Source organism: Oenanthe melanoleuca, chromosome 1 (genome assembly GCF_029582105.1).
Source record: "Oenanthe melanoleuca isolate GR-GAL-2019-014 chromosome 1, OMel1.0, whole genome shotgun sequence".
Lineage (NCBI taxonomy): Eukaryota > Metazoa > Chordata > Aves > Passeriformes > Muscicapidae > Oenanthe > Oenanthe melanoleuca.
Genome location: NC_079333.1, coordinates 86,612,186 through 86,628,193, shown reverse-complemented (window position 1 = coordinate 86,628,193; position 16,008 = coordinate 86,612,186). Strand labels below are relative to the sequence as shown.

The following is a 16,008-nucleotide window of genomic DNA, read 5'->3' as shown; positions in this document are numbered from 1 at the left end:
GGCGGCCGCGGCGCTGGAGCAGCTGCGGGGCCGCGGCTCCGACTACAACTCCCGGCGTGCGGCGAGAAGCCGCGGTGACGTTTCCCGCCGCGAGGCGGCGCTCGGAGCGCGGGTCCCGCCCGGCTGCGCTCCCAGGCGCCGCCCCGGCGCTCGGGCACCGGCGCGGGGCGAGGGGCGGCCGCAAGGACGGGGCTGCTCGGTGCCCTCCGCCAGCGGCCGCCGCCCGCTCACACCCGTGCTCGCCGCCCTGCGATCCCGCCCTTCCCGCCCCGGCGCTGCGGGCCTTCCTCCATCCCTCAGGTGAGCGTCTCTGCCGAGAGCGCCGGGGAGGGCGGCCTCTTCCCCGTCCCTCCGCCGCCATGAGGAAGAGGGAGCCAGGCCGGTCGCTGCACTCTTCTCCTCCGGTTCTCCGGCCAGCCTGGCCCGGGAGCGGCGCCGCCATCGCCTCAGGTGCGGCGGCGCGGGCGGCGCGGCCCCGCCTGCCCGCGGCTCCGGGGGGAGCCGGGTGCCTGAGGGGCGAGTGGAGCCAGCCCGCGGGTGCGGAGGGACCCCCGGAGGGGTCTGGAGGCAGGGTCCGGTACTGTCAGCGCGATGAAATCAGGTGCTACAGTGTTGTGTTCAGGAAGGAAAAAGGGGGAAGATGAGCTGCAATCCCGCAGGAAGCAAACGCTGCTTAAATAAGGACTCCAAACGACAGTAGCTCCCTCCTGTTTGATGCTTACTGGCGGTGAATGGAGATGATTGTTAGTTTTTTTGCCTTTTTTTTTTTTTTTCCGCTCAGCATCACATCATTTTTTTTGGTACGTCAGATCTTTATTTCCTTGAGATCATTTGAGCACTGCCCCAGGTGTCACATCTTTAAACAGTTTTGCTAGCCAAGTAAAAAGCACTGAAACAAAACTGTCCCGTGTGTGAACCACAGTGCTAAGTTTGCACGGTGGAACAGTGAGTGAACTTTGCTGGTGTAAATCTCTGCCCAAAATTTAGTTATGTGGTTGGATGTACCACATGAGGCGTGCAGTAGAGTCTTCTACTCTCCTTGGATAAACACTGAGTGTTTTTTTTCTCCCTCCTTCTTGCAGAAATAGGTTGTAATACATATTTAGCAAAATCTCTGCTCCAAGCCTACTAAATAGGGAGAGCATTAGTTTGTATATATGAATAAATATTTCCTTAAATTTCACTCTAGAACTTTGTCAGGCGGGTGGGGATTATTATTTTCCTGATTCCTTAAAAGTAATAAGCCCCACAGCTTTATCAAAGTTCCAAAATATTTTTACTTTATTATTTTACTGAGATTAGGCTGATATGATATGCTTTTGCTACTTTGATTGCACTTTCAGTTCTTAATTTTAAATGTTTTAGCTCTCTATGTTGTTAAACCCTAGCCCATAGTCAACTATTAATAACTAAATACTTTGGCTTCCCTTTCATGCTTTGAAAAAAGAAATAAACAAACCCACAGACAGATTTTCTCATTTCTCTCTGAGACAGAGATGGGAGGGCATTTAAAAAAATGAAGGTGGTGCTTGACTGTGCTTGCCATGTTCCCTTCCCATGGAATCACAGAATGGCCTGGGTAGGAACCATAAAGGCCAATGGCTCCAACCCCTCTGCTGTGGGGAGGGACATCTCCTATTAGAGCAGGTTGCTCAGAGCTCATTCTGTATATTTATGATGCCTGGCTTGGATATCTGGGATTGTGACTGCTACTGCCTTGTAGGAAAAGAAGATTCTCTTTTAGACAGAGTGCTTCCAGGTGACTGTGTCCGTGTGTTTGTTCCTGATTAAGGCTGCTGGCCCAGTGATCAAGGCTAACTAAATTTTTAAGGAAATATTTGCTTGCATTGGTGATCTATTAACATGTGTGTTTTAGAATGCCATGTACAGAATTTTATATATTGTTATATGTAGCTTTGTGTTGTGAGGGTTTTTTCTGAGGGTTTTTATGTTTGTTTGGATTTTTTAAAAAGAAAAAATAACTGTTATTTTGTGCAATAATGTCAGTAGTTCCTTCTTGGTTCTGAGGGAAGGAAAGTAGTTTTTAAATTATATCCTGCTTGGTGTTAAAATTAAATATAGCACTCTAAGTATAGATCTTCAAGTAGTTGCTGGGAAATGAACTTATGAATGAATTGATTTAATGTTTTTATAATTTATTTTAAAATCTTGAAGATCCCTAATAGATTTTCAACTGAAGTACCTCAAGGCCCCGCAACCTTTCAGATGAAGGAGGTCTTTGATCCCAACTAGTAGCACTCAGAAATCCAGGAAGTTTGGCTGTTCTTTCTTCCACAGTTATGATTTGTAATGTAATCTGATTAGGTTTTTTTATTATTATGTTTTGTTGAATGTGTGTAGTTGAGTTTGTTAATGCTTCTGAGACTTTATGAATAATAAGTGATTATGGTATAATTTTTTAGGATAGGTTTGAGAAGAGACAGGAGATTTACTGATAGCTAAGAATAATTATTCTTATTATTCTTATATTTTATTTATTCTTATTATTCTTATACTATTCTTGTTGAACTGGTTTCAACACCAGTTCTAGTGCTGGGTTGAAATGCAGCCTATGACATCACAGCCTGATATTTTTAAAGGCTTTTCTCTCATGTGAGAAGTGCAGATGAAGTGACCATGTGAAGTGATTAAGCTTTCCAGTCACTGCTTTTAAAACAAAATGTTAGCTAGAAATAGTCAAGGGGAAAACAAAAATCTATCAATACCCTCAGACTGTTTCTTGGTTTTCGTAAATGTTGAGTGAAGAAGACTATATGTCTTCTGTTAAAGCTTGTGATGCAGGAGGCAGTCTTGGATTTATTTTCTGCATTTGTTTGGTCTAATGGCCCAACATTACCACGTTTGATAACTGATGGGTACTGTCTTGCAGCCTGGTGTGTGTACTGGAGATGAAGAAACCATGTAGCAGAAGGCTGTGAGCAGCTGTGGATCATCAGTTTCTCCCAACAGCAATATAAAGTGAAGAATGAAGGCGACTGGGTTTATTTCCCTGTGGACATTGGTTTCTCTGCCTTGTGGCCCGTTAGCAAGCCCTGCAGAACGTGAAGATGTAGTGAAGCATGCAATAAAGCTGCACCGTGGGAAAGGAGCTGTTATCACTCAGAGGAAGCAGTGGGTGTTGGAGAGCTGCAGAAAACTGTCTGGTCTTCTTCGCCAAAAAAATGTTGTTCTCAACAAACTAAAAAATGCCATAAGAGCAGTTGAGAAGGATGCAGGACTGTCTGATGAAGAGAAGCTTTTTCAGGTGCACACCTTTGAAATTTTCCAAAAGGAGCTAAATGAAAGTGAAAACTCAGTCTTTCAGGCAATCCATGGCCTCCAGAGAGCTCTACAGGGTGATTACAAAGATGTTGTAAATATGAAAGAAAGCAGTAGACAGAGACTGGAGGCCTTGAGAGAAGCTGCAATTAAGGTTGGTTTCCCCATGTTTGTTACTATTCATATTCTACTTGTGATTTTAACTTTATTATGGCACCATTTCAGTCTGTTTTAATAAGAAAGGGTATCTGCATAAAACTTGCAATGTTTACTGTTTAATGAAGTATTTGTTTTCATTAGTAAATTTACAAGTAATTCTGGTGTAGAGCTTAAAACTTATTGGCTGTCAGTAGTTCTTATCTCAAAGCTAAGCATAATCATAAGAACTATGGCAAATATAATGTTAAAGGGAGATGAATAAGAAGAGTGAATCAGTGAACAAGCCAGTGGCACTAGCTGAGTGGAAATAATACCCTCCATCAAATGATGAAATACTAACTCTTTTTTCCATTGTTAATGGGAATTGCTCAACCGAAGTCCAAGTTAAAACAGAATGACTTGCTGCCTTTCATTTCCATGTTTGTGTAGGTGACTAGATTTTTAAACTCAGTATTGCACTCCTAGCCTAAGAAGTGCAGGTTTGAAAATCAGTACTTCCAAGAAAGAGTCAGCTGAAATAACTTTGCCAAGAAAAAACACAGATGAGTAACAAGTTGAACAACAAGTTGAACACAAATACTTCATGGAAAGTTTGAGTTCCCATGTCCCGTTAGGTTGAGCACAATTTGCCACTGTCTTCTGGACTTGGTAGTGCTCAGACTGTGTACTGAAAATCTCCCATTGAGAGAAAATGTAATTTAATGTATTTGGTATTTAAATTGCTCTTTTCCTTTCTCTACCCCTCAGCCACTGGAGGAATATATTAAGAATTTTCTTTGTTTTCTGTCTTCCGAAAGAAGAGGCTGCCCTTGCACAAGGGAGCGAGAGAAGGAACAGAAATATAATTGGCATTTAGCATTTGAGTTGTGAGTCTCTGAAGGGCTTTTGTGCTAAGAAATGTGCAGATCTTGACAGGTAAAGATGGAAAAAATTATTTGTGGGAAAGGTGTCCTGTGAATTGTGCCAAGATAGGCTGGTGGAATTAGAAATTAGGATGTAAACTGGCAGACTGGAGTGATTCTGTGCAGTGGAAATGAAGACCAACTTGCAGCAAATTTGAATAGAGATTAATTTGGATCTAGATGTATTCCAATTAACTACTTTATATGACTTGTGTATTGATACTTTATGGTCATGCCATATGGAATGTCATAGAAATTGTCATGAGCTTTACTTGATTTTCCACCTTTTTTCTTTGTCAGAGCTTGTAAAATAGCAGCAGTGAGGCTGTCCAGAACCTTCTTTCCCATTTGTCTAATTTTTGGTAATATTACTGTAAAATAATGAAGTAATTTATCCTTGAACTTGAGAATGGTGCTTCTCCTAGTAGGGGACCTTTGTGTACAATGATGTGTTTTAGAGGTGTGTCCTGTCAAAAGTTTACTTTTGCAGAATTGGATTGTTCAGGCTTTTCTTGTATTATCAAAATTTACTTGAGTGAGCAATCTTTGGCACTTTCCTTCTTATGCCATGCCTGTGTTTATTTAATCAGAATATTTGTGTTTCTAACCTTATAATTGTATAAAGGGAAGCAAAGGATATGGAAAAATGCATGTCAAAAAGATGAAAATTGCATGGGATACATTTGTTTTGGACTTGTTCTTTCTTCATAAGACAACACATTATGTCCAACTTTGTCCCAGTTTCATTTCACTGCAATGATTATTTTGTTAGTATACTCATAGAACGTCTATTTTTTAAACAATGAGTGAATGGAAAATGCAAATAACTGTAGGGGATACTGGACTCCTCCCTTTATTTATTTCTGTTGAGTTGAAGTGCTTGGAAGTCATTAGTGCTGGATATATACATATATCTGATGCATTTTTTGCTGACTCTGCTGCTGTGAAAAGATGTAAAGGAATCATTCACGGTGTGGGGCATGGGGAGATACGAAAGAAGCACTGAAGATGATTTCAGTCTTCTTTTACCCCAGGATCCTGCTTGGAAGTTCAGAAAAAAGCAACAAAATCTTACCTGCTTTTTAATTAGCTTCTAATTTCTTGGATGCCTTCTAATCAGACATGGGTGGAAAAAAATAACTTGTAGATATTACATAGATGCAACCTCTTCTGCATGTTCTTTTGTCATCTCTGATTAAGTAGTAGAGGGCAACAGCAACACTGCATTTTGAATCAGCATTGCTCCAAAGTCCTGCTTAATCTTACTTCATTTTGCCCATGTGTTTTTAGGTGTTCCTGTTAAGTGCACAAACCTTATCAGTATTACTTTGCTTAAGAGGTTGCTTGGTATGTACCTCATTATCAAGTGTCTCCAATCCTAGCCTAAGTTGCAGAACAATGTTTGTACTGTGGTACACTCCTGCTTAGCATGTAGCAGGTTGTTTGAATCAACTTGTGCTTTTTATGGACACCATTGCCTGTGGTTGTCCCAGTTTACTGCTATCAGACTTGGCTCTTGGTGGAAACAGGTGCCCCTTTAATAGTCTATAGAAACCTTTATCTCCATTGATTGAAGGAACTTGCAGCTAAACTCTTATTTTTCCAAAGCTTTTCTACCTTGCTATTCAGGGAAAGTTAGCTTATTTAAAATTAGAGAATTACTTTTTATGTGGTTTGCCTCTAGCTCTGTTCAGCCTGTTTGTCTTGGCCAGTGGAAAGGATTGAGATAGGCTCCACCCAAAACCTCTTCCATTTTTGAGGGGGAAGAATCCAACCATTATCAATTCCATTTTGTGTTCTAAGTTGTTGCTGAATTAGCAGAGAATCTGCAGCTTATATGGGGGCTGTTTCTTACATCTTTCGAGCAATGTCTGCTAGCAGAGAGCAACAGATAGGAAATGTTTTTCCTTGAGGCTGTATGAGAGTGACTGTGTCTCCTACTTATGTGTTGCATAAGAACTAATTGTTGACATTGAGCCAAACACGTTAATAGTTACATTCTTCCCATCTCCAGTTATTTTGGGATCTGGGTACCTTTCACCATGAGGGTGTAACAGATAGTTCAACAGACACCAATACTGTGGTTTCATCACAATCAGAGGCATTCATCCAACTGTCAGGATTTTAAAAGGGTTCAGCTACAGTCACTGTTTGTATTGAACATATTCTTGTCATCAAGGAATTGGTTAAATTATGTGCATGTTCTTGCTGCTTCCAGGAGGAAAAATGTTCATCTGCAAACGTGTGGAGGAGGAGACACTCCAGTTATTTAAGCATAGGCATTTAGGACAAGTTTATAAGCTCAGGTTATTGAAGATATCTGTGGGGGGTAGGCAGATAAAACACACAACCTATGGGAGACGGTTGTTCTCTGATTTCTAACTGGGCGTGGCAGGGGCAGGACTTCTGCAGACAGAAACTTGTGTTTTCTGGGAATTGAGCCAGAACTATAGATTGCTTGCAAATTTTTTTTCCTGGTTATTTTTTTTTTCCTTTTTAATAATATTGGCTCTCTAAAAGAGCAGAAGTGTCTCTGTCATCCAAGTATTCTCAGCATCCTGAACCTAACTGAAAGGAAGGAGTGCTGTCCTTGTGTATGTTTCCTTACTCATAGCTGTTCTTCAATAATATTTAAAAGAATAGAGGTGTGTAAAGGAAATAATCTTTTTTCCCCAAAACCCTCAAGTTGTTTTCTGTCAATACACAAAGTATTGTTTGGTTACTGTTATGGTAACTATGTAAAAGGTGTTGAGCCCAATTGTGAGTAAATTGAGCTTTTTAGTTCTGTTTTTGAACCTGAAAGATCCAAAAAAATGAGACATCATAACTTAATCAGGGAACTTACTGAAATATTTTCACACCAAATCAAACCATATTAGTATATTTCCTGTTTTTCCTTCAGAACCTAGTAATTTCAGAAGTTGCCAGTGTAAGTTGATAAGAGGCCCAAACTGAAATAGGGGGAAAAGTTTTAATTCTGATGGGAAAAGTGCTTTTTGGGAAACAGGAAACTTTGCTAGAGTGATTGGCTGTTCATCTCTGCCCCAGCTCTTTTCTTTCTGTTTCCACAGTCACTGTAATTTTTGAAAACCATAAACAGACCTCTTCCTATGTTTATAAAAGGGCTTATAAAGTTAAGATTCATTGTGCTTTACATCTGTGTTTGTTGTAGATAGTATAGCTATACTTTCAAGGTATTATGCTTCCCTTCAAAAGCACAAAGTTCTAAACTTTACTTGGCTCTGAAGTGTTTCTTAGAGTTTATCAAAGTAAATCCTTTCTTGTCTTTTCTGGATCATAACCTTGGGGCAGGTCTACTGTTTAGTGTAATAGAAAAGGCAATTGGTGGATATTTTGTTTGATTGTTGTTTTTCTTGCCTACTTACCCAAAGAAAATTGGCATAAGAAAAAGCAATCTTTAAATATCTTCATGACATCTATATTGCTTTTGCAATTCTCCTGATAAAATGTTTTGTGTCAAAAGAAGCACACATTTATGTCAAATGTTTTTTCTGCTTAAAGGCCTGACAACACTTTATCTGTGTGTTGTAAAATTCAACAGGAGGAAATGGAGTATGTTGAACTCTTAGCAGCAGAAAAACACCAGGTTGAAGCCCTTAAGAATATGCAGCACCAGAACAAAAGCCTGTCAATGCTTGATGAAATTCTGGAAGATGTCAGGAAGGCAGCTGATAGATTGGAAGAGGAAATAGAAGAACATGCCTTTGATGACAACAAATCTGTAAGTGATGCTTTAAACTCAGTCATTTCATTGGAGTGCATTTATTTATAGTTGGTGTTTGCACTGTGTTTCTCTTGTGTTATATAGTTGTTAGGATTTTAGTGATTGTTAAAGAGTGAGCGAACAGGAGTAATTGCTCCTTTTTTGCTAGTGATTTCTGTGGTTTTGGTTTGAAAGTCCTCCCTGCAGCTGCCACTTTGACAGGGACAAGAGTAGTCCATCTCACTGATACAGCCCATGAGAGATACAGCATCTCTGTGGTGGTGGGGACTGTGATGGTTGCACTTGGCAGGGTATGTATGGAGTTACCATGTTACGCACTGTCTCCATTTTTCATTTTCTTGAGAAAGTTGTGGGAGAGCAGGAATCCTTGCAGTTGGTTTTCACAGTCTGAGAAAAGATAAATTGTTCAAAGGAAAGACCTGAAATGTGTTTGTGATGTTACTTTCTTGCACGTCTGACTTCCTCTGTGTTTTGTACCTTGGCCTACCTGCACTGGTTTTTTTTGTTTTTATGTTGCATGATGGGACAGTACTCTTCTAGTAAAGCTATGTGTCTCTGGAGCCAGGAATGCCAGTTTATTCTAGTGTCCCATTTTGCCATCCTCAAATAGACTCCCTAAATTTGCCCGGTTTGCATAAACACGGATTACATTTTATTTGGCTTCTGCTTTTGGGAGGTTTTTTTATTTCGAGGTTGACTCCCGAGGTGAGCAATAGCTCTTGAGTTCCTCCGAGGAGGCAAGGGCAGTTTCTCTGTAGCAGAGAGCCAAGCCGTGTGCTGTTTCGTTTGGGTTGTTTCGGTAGTTGTGCTCGAGCGGAGAGGAGGTGAAAGCAGTTTTGTATTCGGTGGGAGCGGCCGTGCCCCGTGGGAGCCGCACCTGGCGGCGGGCGGGGCGGGGCGGGGCGGGGCGGCGGGAGCGCCCTCTGCTGTCCCGCCGCGGTACCGCAGCCCTGCCGGAGCGGAGCGGGAACCGGCATCGCCGCCTCGCTCTCCGGCATCGCCCTGCTCCTCTGCTCGGAGCTCCGCCCGTGAAAGAAAAGCGGTCGTCACTTGCAGCCTGGAGGACTGTGTGCTGCTCCATCATTGCAAGGAACAGTGGAGTTTTACACTAGAGAAGCTTTAATGCCGTAATCGATATTCTGATAAAGATACACAAGCTGCTATTAGAATATAGCCAAATAGTGAAGTGTAGCAGGTAAAAATGAAAAAAAAAAAAATGCATTACAACCTGCATTCCAGAATTGCTGTTCTGAGAAATAAAATCCTGAAAATAAATAAGTAGAAACAGTTCCTCTAATCTCTCCTTCAAATTTACAGGATAGTGACCTTTTCTTGACTTGAAATACAGTCTTTAGTTCAGATTTTTGTGAAATGAATATCGCTTTGTAATCTCCAATTGGTTTTGTTCAATATAAGATGTTACTTTTAAAGACATCGAGTTTTGAGAAAGAGATGGAAAGATTTTTAGAGAAAAAACCTGCAGTATTTTTAGTTCCTGTCAACAAGTTCTGTAGAAACTTCTAGCACATCTAATAGTCTTTCCCTTTTTATGATATGCTTAATTGACTCCCCTTTTTTTGTTTGTTTGATTATTTGTTTTTTATTTCTTGAAGGTAAGAGGTGTAAACTTTGAAGCAGTTTTAAGGGTGGAAGAAGATGAAGCCAACTCCAAAAGAAATGCTTCAAAAAGAGAAGTAGAAGATGACTTAGGTCTTAGTATGCTTATTGATTCTCAGAACAATCAGTATATCCTTACTAAACCCAGAGATTCAACTATTCCTCGTGCTGATCATCATTTCATAAAGGTAGTAATTTTAGAGACATTCTTGTCATTCACTTTTGGATTTAGTCCCACTAGTTTGCATGTCAGTACTACTTGGTTGGAGTGAGTATAGTTTCAGCATTTGTCTCTCTGAAGTTATCCCAGCATTCATGATTCCCCCATCTATGGTGATTCAGCCATGTGTTCCTACTGTTAGGTTTGTCTTCACAAGACTGATCATGATGCCACATGAATCCTCTCTGTTTTTATTCAGCTTCTTTTGTTGCACCTTTAGGGCACTGTCCCTTCTCTCAGACTACAAAGTGTTAAAGCTACCACTGTGTTTAATAAGCCACTTGCATGTTGTCAGTAGAGAAAATGTATCTGTTTGTGCCTTGTGATGAAAAAAGGGATACTGGAAAATACATGGACATGGTAGAGTTTTGATTGTATTTGTGCTTCATATAGAATAACTGGATTAATATTTTTGTTTTATTTATAAAACCCAAAACAGTTCTGTTTCACCATCTTGTTTTAATGCAAGGTGTCATTCCACCCAGGAAATTGCCTACTTTCTATAATATATTTTAAATATTTATAAATTGATTTACAGTCCCCCAGTTACTTAAGGTCAGTACCTCATCTGCTTCATCTGAAAAACTGCTGTGTTTACACCTGCAACAGCACTGAGGTTAATTTACAGAAGTTTTGGTTTTTTTTCATGGGAAGTAGTCTACATTTAATTTTACAGTGCTAATTCTCTTTTAAAAGATAATAACCTTCAATTTCATCCCAAATTTATGTGTCCTTCATATTAATGCCTTTGTAAATGTTATTTAGGATATTGTGACGATAGGAATGTTATCGCTGCCATGTGGCTGGCTGTGCACAACGATAGGATTGCCAACCATGTTTGGATATATCATCTGTGGAGTACTCTTAGGACCCTCAGGACTAAATAGTATCAAGGTAAGTGTGCAAGTTATTTTTGACTGATTTAATTTGTTGAAATCTTTAAAAGTAATTTAAAAAGAATGTGATATTGCCAACCTCAAATGTATTTTAAAAAAAGGTATCCCCAAACCTCAACCTTTACTAGAGGAGGGCTTCAAATTTTATGTCTTCGAATCATTTTGTATTTAATCTTTTTTCTCCTATGAAATTATGACAGTTGTTGAAAGTGAAAACTGAAGGTTGTGTGTTGTGGAAATTTTATGTCAGGTTTTGTTTTTTTTTTTCTTTCTTTCTTTTTGATTTTAATCATAAAGCATCACAATTAGGAGCTAAATTATTTAAATGACATAAAATATACAGAAACTTGTAAAAAGTCAGTGTTGTCAATGGAGGAAGCACTTGAAACAGATAGTTCCTCAAGGAACATAGCTTGGCTTTTTAGTAGTGCTTTCATCCATCCTAGTCCCCCTATTCCTTTCCCAGTACCCTCCCCACATTCCTGAAGTCTTTTGAACCTTTTTAGCTCCATCACATGTACCCTGATTACTGACTCCTGCGAAACCATGAGCTGTGGTTGGCTGGACACCTTTTGATTAGTGCTCTGGTGTGCATTAACAGATTGTTTTGCCAGCAGGCAAAACAGAACACATGCTAGAGCTGCACAGTAATGTCTGCTGAAATTGCATGTGTCTATTGCACAGATATCCAGGAAACCACTTGGAACTTACTGTCTTTGCAACATCTGCTCCTACGTGGGCTTCTGTTGAAAATGATTGTTGGGCTCAAAAGTGGGGATTAGTAGAAATTGTAGGATTTTGTTGAGCTTGTACTGGAAGAGATTAAATAATCTCAGCCTCTGTGTTGTACATAATTTCTGGGTTGAGAATGTCTGGAAAGTTTGCCCACTTAGACTGAGAAACAAGTTTGTAAGCTTGGCATGAGAAAGAGACCAAACAATGAATTTTTGAGAGACTTATATTGAAGAAGATTATGTGGTCAGAACAGATAAGAGAAAAGTTTCTTTGGGACAGTTTAAGTGACTTGCCTTTTTCTTGTGGAGCTGTGGTTAAACATTATTCACCTGGATAATACTCATGTTGACTAGGTGTCTTATGATTGGTCTCTTCTCCATTTCCTAGAAAAATTGAATGTCTGAGGAACTGAGAAGGCAGGCAGATTCTAATCTGGCAGAAAAGATGTTTTTCTTCCCCACTTCTGTAATTGATGATAAACCTTGTTTTCTTCTACTCTGACCTGTAAATACACAGAAAAGGAATACTTGAGTTGGAAAGTAGAATAGACTGTTCCAGTCAACTGCCTGAACACTTCAGGGCTGACTGAAAGGTAAAGCGTATTGTTAAGGGTGTTGTCCAAATGCCTCTGAGACACTGGCAAGCTTGGAGTATCAATCAGCTCTTTAGGAAGCCTGTTCCAGGGTTTGACCACCTCTCAATAAAGAAATGCTTCCTCATGTCCAGTCTGAACCTCTCCTGAGGCAGCTTTGAGCCATTTCCACTCATCCTGTCAGTGCATATCCGTGAGAAGAGCTCAGCACCTCCGTCTCCACTTTCCTTCCTCTGAAAGCTGAAGAGAATGATGAGGCTGCCCCTCATCCTTCTTTTCCCCAAGCCAGGCAAACCCAGAGTCCCTAGCTGTTCCTCATAGGACATTTCTTCCAGCCTCCCACCAGTTTTGTCCTCTTCTGGATGCATTCAAGGACCTTCATATGCTCCTTCCATGGTGGGGCCCAGAGCTGTGCTCCTGAGGAGGCCTGAGGCCATTCACCACTGGATACAGCAAGATAATTTTGAGTGAGTGGTGATGCTCTGTTTGAGGCACCCCAGGACAGGGTTTGCCCTCTGGTGTCTCACACAGCCTGCTGTCCACCAGCACCCCCGATCCTTTCTGCAGGGCTGCTCTTCAGCCCTTCCTCTCCTAATCCATGCTTGTGCCTGGCATTACCCCATCCTAACGGGACCAGAATCCAGCATTTTGAATTGTTAAATAATTTCCTCCCATCAATCATTGCCTAATACTCCAGTGTATCTACATCCCCCTGCAAGGCTTCTTGTCCCTCCAAAGAGTTAACAGCACCTCCCAGTCTGCTATCACCAGCAAACTTGGGAATAGTGGTTCACCTCCTCCTTTCTGAACATTGATACATGTATGTATCTATTGAACAGAACTGGCCCCAGACGTGAGCCCTGAGGGTATGCCAGTTGCCAGCCAGGAGTATCCCCATTTTTCTGTTGTAACGAGGAAGACAACCGCTTTCCTTGCTTTTGGATCTGTACTCTCTGTAGCACAAAGGCTGTTAATTGTGCTGGTCTGAGAGATGGATATGTGGAGCCTGCAGGATGGAGAACAGAATATCAACCAAAGCAGAAAGATTATACCAACAGACCAATAAAATAACTAGCAAGAAGTAGCTTCTGGCTTGCAAGCCGTGGAGATTTAATAGTGCATGCATAAAGCATAACCTGTTTTTTTTCAACCAGCAAATAAGCTTACTGTTAAGGAAACTTCCTAGTCTGACTATGGACAAAGCTCTCTGCCTTCTTCACCTTTGTGCCCCTGGTTATCCCAAAGGTTGGTAGTTCACTGACACATGTTGCAGGCTCCCATTGAGACTTCAGTCTCCATCTCAATCTGCAGTTGCCAGCCAAGCTACCCTGGATCAGACATAAATTCCTGAACACTTATCAAGATCAATGCACATGTGAACGTTGGGTCACCAGCACTCTCCCACCAGATTATCACCTACTATCAGTCAGGTGATGGGAAAATAATTGCACTCCAAAGGTGCTGTGGGAGCTTGTGATATATGTGCAGCAAGTGAACTACCTGTGAAACCTGAGAATCAATTTGTTTTGTAGTGTACTTATAATTTTGTATTATAAGTTGACTTCTGTGCACTGATTTCCCCCCCCCCCCCAAGTCTATTGTACAGGTGGAGACATTAGGAGAGTTTGGTGTATTCTTCACTCTCTTTCTAGTTGGTCTGGAATTTTCTCCTGAAAGATTAAGAAAGGTAATTTTTTATAATATCTCTGTGTTAAGGGATTTAATTGCTAATTCTTGGAACTGCAGATTTCAGTTATATTTTAGATTTTTACACACTTCCTACAATAGACTGGTGTAGCTTTGTACATTTTTGAAAAGACAAATGTGACATTTGCTTCTGCACTTTGAAAAGAACAGAATGCATTATTTATTCAGTGTCTCAAAAAACCCTACATTTATTCCCTATTTTAGTAAAACAGTTTGATTACTAGAAAAATCTCTCACAATATTTTTTTTTTTTTTTGACAGTCCGTATCTGGTTTATTTTAACATGCAGTAATATACAGTTGCTGTTATGGAGTGTCAGTTATGTTTGCCATTCCTGTTATAAAAAAATGAAAGTTTAAGTACTGCATACTGAATTGATAATACATACTCTACTGGCTAATTAAGCTGATAAAGCAAGTAAGTTAACACAATCTGGAATATTAAATGATGTGACCATCAGAATTCAGCAAAAACTACAAGTTTCTTTTGGCCTTAATTTATAAAGAAAAAGTTATAAACCAGGTAGAATTTTAATAGTGGAAAGTATGGCTAGAGATATATGAAGATTGTATACATGTAAAGAATTGCACTGTGATCTGTTCCTAAACTCATGGTTGTGAGTTTATGATACTAGAAAAGCTTTAATTGAAATATGTTACAATTTATGGCCATTTAGCTTAATCTGCTATTTCTAGTCCATCTAAAGTCCAAGATGAAAGTCAGTAATTCAAGGGTTCCTAAATTATAGTAGGTAAATTGCTGCTTAAGAGTTGCTTGTGCACTAGTTTGGAGCAGGTTACTAGTATTGGTGACTGCCTTTGCCACACCCATTTTTTCCTCATCTTAGAATCATATCAAATAATTGGTCTTTCATTAATTAGTTTTAATGTATTTCAACCGATACTGGGCCATTTGGCCCTTAATTTGTCTGTGAGCTTTGGGAAATTCACCTGGTTTCTGGTAGGGAGTCTTTTGGGGTAGAATATCTACTCAGTGTAGCAAGTTGGGAGTTGTAGGTGATACAGTGTGATGAGCCATTACTCTGTCCCCCAGTACTACATCCCCAAATCACACATCTTTAAATGCTTATTTGTAATGAGAAACATTGTAAATAATCAGTGAGAAAAGTGTCATAAGAACTTGTTTTCTTCCCAAGGTATGGAAAATCTCTTTGCAAGGACCCTGCTACATGACAGTTCTGATGATTGCGTTTGGTTTACTATGGGGGCACTTGCTCCAAATTAGACCAACACAGAGCGTCTTCATTTCCACTTGTTTGTCTTTGTCAAGCACACCACTGGTGTCCAGATTTCTTGCAGGTAGTGTTCGAGGAGATAAAGAAGGTAAATATGACTTTAAATATGGACCACTGTAGTATCTAATAAAATTTAAAAGAAGTTGACTTTGTAATATTGTAAGAGAAGCTAGTTAAAAACCAAAAAAAAACCCCCACTCTTAAGCCTGTTTTACAGTCAGTCATCCTTGTTTAACACTGGCCAGTGTTGTGGGTATTCTTGCTAGGAAGTGTATTTGATTTGTACATAGCCAGTCCTCTTTGGGCAAAGACAGTGTAGTACAACCAGTGCTCTCCATGAAGAACTGACTTTCCTGAGTGTCTGGAATCCTTGAACTTTCTAAGAGGTTACCAGATTAGCCCCCTGCTACCTGTCATCAGGGCAGAAAGGCAAATTTAAAAAATTTACATCCTTCTTCAGGAAACAGAAACCAGTTCATGTGGTCTTTCATAGCTAACAGCTCTTCAAATAAGGACCTTCAAGGGCCATATTTCTAACTTCTCAAATACTTCTAAATGTTTCCTTTTGGAAGTTTTGTCATGATGCTTTCTTCCACTTAAATCTCCCTCATACGAATTGTGTTAAAGTACTCCTCACCCTCTAGAATATTCATTCTAATGCCAAAATTCAAGGTGTATATTTTACACATGCTGGCTTGTATGTGTGTCTTCAGAATAAAGCCTGTATACCCTCAGTAGAGGGATTTCACTAAATGCTCTAGTAACTAAATTTCGTTTCACTAAATATAACTTGTTCTTAACTGCTAAGCAAAGCCTATGTTTTTACTGTGTCACAAAAGTTTCATATGAATATTTTGTTTGTATTTTAATATGTTTCTGTATTTTTATATGTTTCTTAGAG

The 16,008-nt window shown here is 40.0% G+C and overlaps 1 protein-coding gene across 2 annotated transcripts in view; it reads left to right on the top strand.

Annotated features, from left to right (window-relative positions):
- The first annotated feature begins 92 nt into the window (after window positions 1–92).
- The window catches only part of TMCO3 (transmembrane and coiled-coil domains 3), a 37,179-nt gene continuing 21,263 nt past the window's right edge, over window positions 93–16,008 (top strand). The window contains exons 1-7 of one of the 2 annotated variants that reach the window (XM_056509602.1): window positions 93–300; window positions 2,891–3,433; window positions 7,903–8,082; window positions 9,699–9,890; window positions 10,688–10,816; window positions 13,740–13,832; window positions 15,009–15,195. In XM_056509602.1, the coding sequence (XP_056365577.1) occupies window positions 2,987–3,433; window positions 7,903–8,082; window positions 9,699–9,890; window positions 10,688–10,816; window positions 13,740–13,832; window positions 15,009–15,195 (1,228 nt within the window). In that variant the 5' untranslated portion in view covers window positions 93–300; window positions 2,891–2,986. The remainder of the gene's footprint in view (window positions 301–2,890; window positions 3,434–7,902; window positions 8,083–9,698; window positions 9,891–10,687; window positions 10,817–13,739; window positions 13,833–15,008; window positions 15,196–16,008) is intronic. The other variant, XM_056509683.1, reaches the window with a different exon arrangement.